At 32.2% G+C, this 7049-nt stretch overlaps 2 protein-coding genes across 2 annotated transcripts in view; both read right to left on the bottom strand.

Moving 5' to 3' along the window:
• Dgk (diacyl glycerol kinase 1) overlaps nt 1–7049 on the bottom strand; it is a gene marked incomplete in the record, with an annotated part of 44779 nt that overhangs the window by 24505 nt on the left and 13225 nt on the right.
• On the bottom strand, nt 9–818 carry LOC105269571 (uncharacterized). Its single transcript, XM_011309929.1, has 2 exons — nt 554–818; nt 9–369 (listed from the first exon to the last, which is right to left on the bottom strand). The coding sequence occupies exons 1-2, from the start codon at nt 782–784 to the stop codon at nt 253–255; spliced, it is 348 nt and encodes a 115-aa protein (XP_011308231.1). The 5' UTR covers nt 785–818; the 3' UTR covers nt 9–252.

Below are 7049 nucleotides of genomic sequence, written 5' to 3'. Positions count from 1 at the left end.
GAAAGGGCTCATTTTGGAGCTATTTTTTCAACCTATTCACCATAAAGGTTTAAACGAAAACTGTCGAAAAAAAATTCTGCGCGACAACAACCTTAAATTAAAGTTTTCATTAAACAATCAAGACATTATACAGCAATACAATTTTCGAAGTTATAAACATACTTGATAAGTTTTTTTAGATTTTATTTAAATAGAGTAGTAGATAATCCATTGCTGATTTCTCAACAATGATTATTAATTAAAAAAATCCCCCTAATTCCTCCGGTTTTCTTTATTTGGAGATTTATTTCCACATATACAGCGGTCACATTTCTCGGGTTCCAGAGACAATTGTTCTTCCGATCTGAAGCTATCGGAGGACTGAATTTTCTGCAGAAGAAAAAAACGAGTTTTCAAAATTACAATTTCATTTATCTCCAAAATTCTCTAAAACCTCGACCACGCGATAAAGATGACCAAAAAGCGAACCGATAAATAATCGCAAATTCTCTTCAAAGACTTCACTCCGGAATTGCGAAAAAAATATGTAACTTCAATAAAAATTTGGTGTCACCTCAAATAATTCAGCCCAAGCTAAATAGCTGCAGTGTACAACATAAGAATAACTGGTTTCCTCCATGAATTTCCAATAACCCTCACGAATCGCCTGATCAATAATTTCCTTGCAAATGACTCTAGCGAAATCATGCAATTTCAATTCGCCGATTTCCGTGGATTCTTGGATCGTCACATTCGATCCATTTTCCTCTTCCTGAGAATCAGAAGAATCCAAGAATTCCGACATGATGTTCCCAATCAATCACATCCCCCTATATCAAAAAATCAAGAGACTCTTCATTTGTTTTAATTTTGATCAGTCGATTTACTCCATGATCGATTTATCTCAAAAGGATCGGCCATTGCCCTAAGAATTAAATGGCAGAAAAAATCGGACACCTCTTCAATTCTTTTGTGATTAACTGTTGAAACTTGAAGATAATTGATAAAAAATTGAGAGCGCAATTCCTTAAAACTTCCATAAAATGGCAGTTTTGTAATAGAATAATAAAGAATAATAAATATAATTTATAATATAGAATAATTAAGCAATTACTCGATTTCTTCCTCTATTTTAAATTAATCGATCCTTGTAGCGCATCTGGAATGTCAAACCAATCGGAGTTTCATAACAGGATCCCAGAATATGTGAGGAGTTACCCGACGCTTTCCGCCATTTTATCGACTGCCTTTGAAATAATTAAAATGGCGGAAAACACGGTAACTCTTCAATTCAATTATATTACGATTGATCCTCACCGCTGAAGTGCTAATTGTAACCTATAGCTGTTTATTAATAAAATACCAGACAAGGTATTTAATGTACTTGAACATTACCGCAGAATCTACCCATTTTCTCATTTCTATTTAGTCTTAATTATAATTATAATAATGAGGGCGTGTCGGGTTGTCACGCGATGCAGTCCTCAGCGGCTTTCAGAGGGTTACACTAATTAATTACACTTGAATATCGAAGTAATACGTCGATAGTTCATGCGAATATCAACTGCAATCGGAGATAATCATGAACTCTCACGATTGCTCTTCACGGCTCAATTCCTCAACAATTTTCGTCATGAACGCGTTAATTTTCGCTTGTTCAACACCTCCAGCACAACTCATTCCAGGAGTAATTACATCACCAGTACTCATACATTATTTCGAATAATTTACGTGCACTGAACATTCATTATTCGGATTTATTGGTGTTTGTTATTAATTCGGTACCCACATACGAGGAATTCATGTTTAAACAGATTAACAACTACAACGTGATATGAAACCGGAAGTGGTTTTTATTCGGCTTTAATTTGTTTTGTTGTTTATTGAAACAAAATGTCCGCTGAATACACCTTTGGGAAATTATAATTGAAATTTCAGATCAAATGGGCGAGTTCGTTGTTGACCAATTAATTAAATAATTAAATGGTAATTCATTCAAATAACTAAATAATAATAATATTCAATAATTTTTCGAATACTCTGGTAATTCATGATTTTCCATTTCGCGAAAATATTGAAACAACATTTTACCTGAATTTCAATGATAATTTTTTATTAACGAATTAATTAATTAATATTCTTCAAATTTTTCTCCTAAATTAATAAACTTCTCCGGGAGTTAATGATAATGATATTGAGGGAAATGAACCGGAAAATTTCCATTTGTGAATTTTTTTGTTGTCAGTGTTTTGTTGGCAGAAGTAATTATTTTTCAGTGTAAATGAGTTTTTTTTTTTTTGTAATCAGTGGTGAAATACCCCGACCTCAGGGGAACCAAATCAATACGTTCCTAACACTTGGGGAAGATCTTTGCCGACAAAACCGACACCTGTCGGGACTTGGATCTGATGAACCCTCTGAGGGTCATTTCGGGATGGACTAATAGTCGTGTCGCAAAAATTCGATCATAAAACCCGTCGTAAAACAAAACTTTTCCCTCTGCTTCCGTCATTCTCTTTCAACATGTACCTCCATTAAATAACTCCATGAACTTTACGACAAATTAATTTTTCCCAATCTGCTCGGAATAATTCAATAACAAATTACAAAGTGCGATAAGTCGAATTTTCCAGTTTATTACCGATTTATCGATTTAGTCTATAAAAAACGGAGGAAATATGACGGAAACATTTAAATTACCGTGTATAATAATTTTATAAATAAAAAATTACATTAATCATTATTATCAATCATATTATTACAAATAAATTATTCAAATCATTAAAAATCTAGAAAATATTTCTTCGATTGACGGAAATTCTTCAAGATTTAAAAACAGTAATTTTTCATGAATAATTTATTTTTAAACAATAAGTCCGGTGTTTTTTTTTATTTAAATAAAGAATATAATATAAATCGTCGAAACGTCAGAAATTTTCCGAAAAGAGGAGAATTTTCATGGGAAATAAAAGCAATAAATAAATAGTATTGACGCATAACAATTGATATTATTTAAATTATTAATTCATAACGAGCTAATTAATTGAAAAATGAATGGTATAATCATTACTATCAATTCGGAAAAGGAAATAAAAGCAGAAAATCTCTGGAATGAATATTCATGGGATAATAATGAAACGGGCGAGATAATTAAGTTTTATTTTTTTTTTTTAAGATTATTTCGGGAGTACTTGCGGGTCTTATCGGAGTCGACTAATTGAGTCAGTAATCATCTAGCGGCGATAAGACATTAATTTTGAAAACATCTTCAGTATCGGAATGTAATTTGAATTTTGGGGGTTGATGAGATCTATTAATTAAAAGTTCGTGGCGGACTGCAGTCTGGGGGAAACTACTCGATTTAATCTGCAGTGAAACTCGCGAGTTTGGATACTGTTTCGAGTATAAGTGGTCGATCATGCTCGAGGGGTCGTATTATCAGCACAATTGCGATATTCTCAACGAGTTTTCCGCTTTGGCGATTTTATGTTTACAAAAGTTTCCAAAAGACCAAATATTGTTTAAAATCTCCGGAAATTTCTTCAATCCTGAAATATATGAGTGACAATGCAATTTCAATGGCAAGCTCTTTATAATTAACGCTCAAAATTTATAAGATTTTAATTTTAAATTAATTTTAATTTAATTTTTCATTTTAAAAGTCAAGGAATTTAGCTTTTCATGTTGAATAATAATTTAATTTTGTTGTTGTTTAAGTATTTTTATTCAAAAATTCAATGTCAAAGTTGAAAGCTGAAACTAGAGAATTAACAGAATATTAAAGAAATTGTATTTGTTAAGGAAAATTTGTTAAAAATTTCAATTATAATTTTCCAATGTAATAACAAATGAACAAATTGACCAGTTAAATCGCGAAATCATGATTATTTTCTATTTTAATTGATAAATTGAATATCAGAGTCTCATCTTCTTTATTTTTTCAAAAATGTTTTTTAAAAATTTCTATTTCTATTTGGGAGCTGCATCGCGAAAATTAAATAAACACTTCATATTTCAGTTGAACTATTCCGGAAAATGTTGCAAAATGATTTCTAACGCGAATCGAGGGGAATTCATGCAGCAAAATGGCGACCAATGAATTTCCATCTGGACATTTGAAAAATTGCATTTTTTTAAGAGTTGCGTATTTTTTAGGGGAATTTTTCAAACGAATTTCTCTCCGTGTATAGTCCTTTTGATACTCAACTCGGTGTATTCTCAAATATCATGACAGTGTGTACGTTTCAACGGATGATTATTTACACACGGTGTGTGCGCCAGACTTTTGATTTATTTACCCTAAATTCTGGCTGCGTGCGTAGGTGGTGTACCTTCGGCTTCTATTCGTACTCTTTATTTCCTTTTTCTTCAGTATTCACGCCATTTTACCGTTTCAATTTTTCCCACACCGTTAAAAAAAAAAATCAACTAAACACGAGAGGGAAAATTCAATAAAAAATACGTGGGCGTTCGACAATTCTTGTCGTCCAATGAGTTTATCAGAAATATCTCCGCATTCGGGGGAGATAACGAAATTTTTGTAAAGACCTTTTCTGTAGATCGAGATGAATGCCACAAAAATTCTTTTCACCGAAATTCCAATATTTCTCTTAGATTTTGAGATATTTGGGAAAAACCGGCGATTATAAATGACCGCGAGCTGTTTTTCCGGTTTGCTGAGGATAGGATTGCCGTTTTCAAGAATTTTTAAGAATTCACTTGAGACTTTTCCAATTGCACATATTTCGATATATTCAAAATTCAAATGTAGGATATAAACAGAACTGTCGATTTCCGCTCGATTTTTCCCCGCAAATTTTTGAAAATCAAAATCATCAAATTAAATTCGATAAAAATATTTATAATCGATAAAAATATTTATAATCGATAGAAAATCGATCAGTAAATTTACTGATCAGGAGTTACTCAATTTTCAAAAAGATTTCTTTTTCATTATTATTTTTATTATTACTTCCTCATCCCCTGGAATTAACGAAATGCGAAAATTCCTCATGCGCAGACACTCGAAATTCGTTCCCCCGAAATTCCCCAGTTAATGTCACATCCCATTCGATTTATATCGCGATAATAAAATCGTAATTACTAGGTAATATGAATATGACAAAAATAGTTGTACCGCGAGCCGATGGTTATTGAACGTATGTGCCCCGGAGTATGTGGCACATGCGCATCTTATTCAATGCGAAAAATCTAAAAATAAATGTCCAGGTATATTGTGTATACCGCAATCATAATTCATCGAGGTAATTATTAAATATACACCGAGGGGATCACATCTATTCGTTGGAGCGCGGCACTGCATTCGCGTTTAACGCGCAAATAAATTTTCCGACGGTAAAAGTTTAAAGGAAAAATAACAAATTCTTGAGGATTCCATCGTTATTCTGCAGATCGATGATTGCGGGTGTGACAAGTACTTTTATAATAATTATTCGATTATTCGAATTTTCCAGCAAAAAAATTTTCCACCAAAAGAAAATGTTCAATGAAAAGTTAAGTCATTAGCGTAATTACATGAAGAAAGTAATGACATTAATTGCGGGACATCTGGTAAAATATCACGTGCACCTTAAAATTGAGAACTGAATATTCAAAAATTTTTGAATATATAATTATTATTTAATTATTGTAATTGAATGAAGAATTCAGCGTCAATTTATGAAATAGAGAATTACTTGGAAGAAAATCATTTGTCAATGAGGAATTGTTAACAATTTCAAGGTTTTTTAAACAAAATTTAAGGTGCAATTTTCCAATGCTATAAAGAAACCAATAATTTAATGAGAAATATTGTGGAATCATCGCTTTTCCCAATTTTAATTGATCAATTCGATAACAGTCTTCAACTCCCTCATATTTTCAAAAGTCGTTAACAATTTTAATGTTAATTTTGGCAACTGCCAAGACATCATTTGGGACATCAAATTTTTATTACACTTGAAAAATAGATTTTCATTCGATTCTAAATATTAAAAAATTATTTAATTAAATTCGACTTTAATTCAATCTAAAATGAACAATTGCGCCATGAAAATTAATGTTTTAAAAGATAAATAAAAATTCTATTGCCCCAATTTGTTAAAAAAAAATCCACAAATATATTTAAAATACATTTTTCATCTGTTCTTCATGAATTACTTTTATATTATTATTTATCCGTTCGCCCCTAGTTTATAAAAATGTATGATGAGCGAAAAATGGACAATGAATTGAGATTTATTCGATGTTAATTTTTTTGCCAATGAGTGAAAATTGCAGGACCATTGGGTATCGTCTCCTTTCTTTTTTCAAGGTCGAGGTGTATAGATTACGTTACCATAGTGATGGAATAAAAGGGGGGGAGGGTACTGTATAACGAGGATCGCACACTCCTGAATCCCTCTCGAACCTTTTTTCCCTGTTTTATATTTTTCTTTTCAATTTTCCACCCTCACCCACCCATTTGTCGGGGGAGAAACTGCGCAAATCTACTTATCGTCTGGATAAATAAAATAGAGAGCCGAAAAAATCTGGGCGAGAAGTTAATGGGACCAGGGGATTATCCGTATTGCGAAAGCAATTGCACTTGAAAAAATTATACTTATTCCGCCAAAAATGCCCATTTACCCGAGGAAAATTCCTTAATTCATTCCAAACATTCTGGGGGAATCCCCCGGGCTTCAATTATGATGGTTGATATAATTATCCAATTATCATTTACTCTCACAGTAATTATTAACATTGAAGAATAAATGGAAATTCTCGAGAAACTCCCGGAGAAGGTAATGAGTGGCTTTGGCTAATCAGAAATTTTTCGAGTGATATCTCTTAATCTAAAAGAGATAGCGAAATCTTTGTAATGACCTTTTTTGCAGCTCTCACTCCGTTCTGCAAAAGAGGTCTGTTTGGTGAGGTACTGTTGAGTAGGGTGGATCGGGAGAAGGTCAGGAAAATGTGGTGATTGTGTAAAAATGCTATAACTCGCGAAATTCTCACACACAACGATTATTAATTTATTAAAACGCGTGGTCAATTTAATGCGGTATTTTACAATTATTTACACGTTGATG

This window comes from Fopius arisanus, unplaced genomic scaffold (assembly GCF_000806365.1).
Source record: "Fopius arisanus strain USDA-PBARC FA_bdor unplaced genomic scaffold, ASM80636v1 scaffold00071, whole genome shotgun sequence".
Lineage (NCBI taxonomy): Eukaryota > Metazoa > Arthropoda > Insecta > Hymenoptera > Braconidae > Fopius > Fopius arisanus.
Note: the sequence above shows the minus strand (reverse complement) of the source record. Positions and strands in the feature narration are given on the sequence as shown.

What these genes read in the sequence shown, in the direction of transcription:
- LOC105269571 (XM_011309929.1), bottom strand. Translation starts at nt 784, where the DNA reads ATGTCGGAATTCTTGGATTCTTCTGATTCTCAGGAAGAGGAAAATGGA. An exon ending in CTTGGGCTGAATTATTTGAG is followed by an intron (nt 370 to 553) that starts GTGACACCAAAT and finishes TTTCTTCTGCAG; the next exon opens with AAAATTCAGTCCTCCGATAG.